Source organism: Cynara cardunculus (genome assembly GCF_001531365.2).
Source record: "Cynara cardunculus var. scolymus isolate 2C chromosome LG 13, CcrdV1, whole genome shotgun sequence".
Classification (NCBI taxonomy): domain Eukaryota; kingdom Viridiplantae; phylum Streptophyta; class Magnoliopsida; order Asterales; family Asteraceae; genus Cynara; species Cynara cardunculus.
In genome coordinates this window covers 25,336,041-25,338,379 of record NC_037540.1, presented here as the reverse complement: position 1 = coordinate 25,338,379, position 2,339 = coordinate 25,336,041, and the positions used below count along the sequence as shown (strand labels likewise).

General features: G+C 36.2%; 1 protein-coding gene across 1 annotated transcript; it reads left to right on the top strand.

The window, feature by feature from the left end:
* The first annotated feature begins 406 nt into the window (after positions 1–406).
* Positions 407–2,095, top strand: LOC112524925 (zinc finger MYM-type protein 1-like). The gene is made up of 4 exons (XM_025134868.1): positions 407–591; positions 1,103–1,461; positions 1,605–1,708; positions 1,787–2,095. Exons 1-4 carry the CDS (start codon positions 407–409, stop codon positions 2,093–2,095), a joined length of 957 nt encoding a protein of 318 aa, XP_024990636.1.
* The last annotated feature ends 244 nt before the right edge of the window (positions 2,096–2,339 follow it).

Below are 2,339 nucleotides of genomic sequence, written 5' to 3'. Positions count from 1 at the left end.
TTGAATTTAATCGTCCAATAAAGGTTTGAAGTTTTAGCGATTTGAATGCTACCCTCTAGTGAATTTGTTTTCTAACCATCATATTTTTATAATTTTATTGTAAATCAATCATCATAGTATGCAGAGTTACGGGCTGTTTACCAATTGGTAAGCGCTTAATTACCAAGTCATATTACCAATACCCAGTGGCGAATGCACATGTTTAGAGTTGGGGTCCTGGGCCCCCAACAAAATGACGTCTAGAAAGCCCAAAAAAAATTATTTTACTTATAAATTTTATGACTTTGTGATCAGGCCCCTAATAAAATAAACATGAAGGCCCCAGCCCAGCCCATAATTCACCTTCACCTTATGTGCTTCATGCCTTCCCTTCATCGCTCATTCCACCATTTCCACAAGTCCAACTATGATTGTCGAAGGCTCAAGAATCAAGGCTGCCACTGAAGTGCTGAACCGATTCGAGACCGAAGCTCCACGGCCGCACCTTTATTCACCACTTGCTTCCTGCTTCACCTTCATTCGAGACCGACCCAATGGCGTCCAGCGTCCCTCTCGTGTCTGCAATGCAAGTCTGCAACTACTCCAACTTGGGTAAAAACCTAAACTTTTGATTTCCAATCTTTATTTTTTAATGACTTTGATTTTGTATGCTTCATAATTGGTGATTCGGTGAATGGAAATGTTAGGTTAATTTTGCAATTTTGTTCAAAGTTCAAAGTTATATGTTTACTATTGATAAACCATTGATTTTTTATCTTGTTATTGCTATTGCTAGAAAAATGAAAAGATCTTTTAAAAGGAAAGCATCAACACCTGAATCGAGCTCTGCTTCTTCAATGTCTTACGAAATTGATATGAACGATTTTCCTTGGGATCCAGCCGATAGGAAAAAGATTTCGGAATATCATCCTATCAAAGGGATGAAATAAGGAGAAAATACTTGACTAGAGGACCTTGTCAACCACGAGGTCATGTCTTTCCAAAACAATTGTCAGGAGTAAAGGAAGACATTTTTGTTCGGCTTGGTTTGATCAATACGCTAACTGGTTGGAGTATAATGTAAGAACGGATAAAGGTTTTTTTTGTGTTGTTATTTGGTTAGAGATCCTTACGTAAGACAATGTGGGAGTGATCCTATTGTAACATATGGCTTTAATAGTTTAAATAAAACGAAAAGACTTGGTCTTCATGTCGGCAACATTAATAGTTTTCACAATAGAGAACTTAAGAAAAGTGAGGATCTAATGATCCAAGATCGATCTATTGTCGTTTCCTTTCATAAGCAAATTGAGAAGGAGAAGAATGAGCACCGAATACGATTAAATGCTTCAATTAAGGCACGCAGATTATTGTTGAAGAATACATTTCCCTTTCATGGTCACGATGAATCTGAAATGCCTATTTATAAAGGCATGTTCTTAGAAACATTTTCCTTAATTGGTGATTGCAATGAGGATGTAGGTAAAGTTATATTAAAAAAATGCTCCAAAGAATAATCAAATGGTGTCTCCAAGTATTCAAAAAGATATTGCTACTTTTTTTTGCAAATCAAATACTCAAATCCATTCATAAAGAAATTTGTGATGATGTGTTCTCATTGCTAGTTGACGAGTCTAGTGACGTTTCTAATAAGGAACAAATGGCAATGGTTTTACGGTATGCTGATGCACGTAGTATTGTTAAGGAGAGAATTTTTGGTATTGTTCATGTGATGGGGACATCTTCTTCAATTCTTTAATCGGCCATTGATACTTTATTTGTTAAACATGGATTGAGTTTGAAACAGGTAAGAGGGCAAGGTTATGACGAAGCAAGCAATATCCGTTGTAAGTTCAATGGATTAATGGCCTTGATCTTGAATGACAATAGGTCGACATATTATATCCATTGTTTTGCTCACCAACTTCAATTAATTGTTGTGGCGGTTGCAAATAAACATGACGGAGTTGAGAAATTTTTTAATATGTTAGGAATGGTGATCAATGTAGTGAATGCTTCTAGCAAGCATAAAGACATGTTTCGACAAAGTTACAAAGATAGAGTGCAAGAAGCAATTGATAAGTGTGAAATTGAAACTGGAATAAGGAAGTACTAAGAGCTTTCTCTTATTCGAGCCAGAGATACACGGTGGGGTTCTCATTACAAAACCATTTTGAGCTTGATTGCTTTGTTTCCGAATGTTGTTGAAGTGCTCCACTATGTTGAAGAGGATGGCGATAATGGTTTTAGTCATACTCAAGCAACTGGTATTTTAGCATATTTGAAGACATTTGATTTCGTGATTTATTTGCATTTAATGTTTCATATTTTAGAGGTCACAGACTTGTTGTCACGGGCTT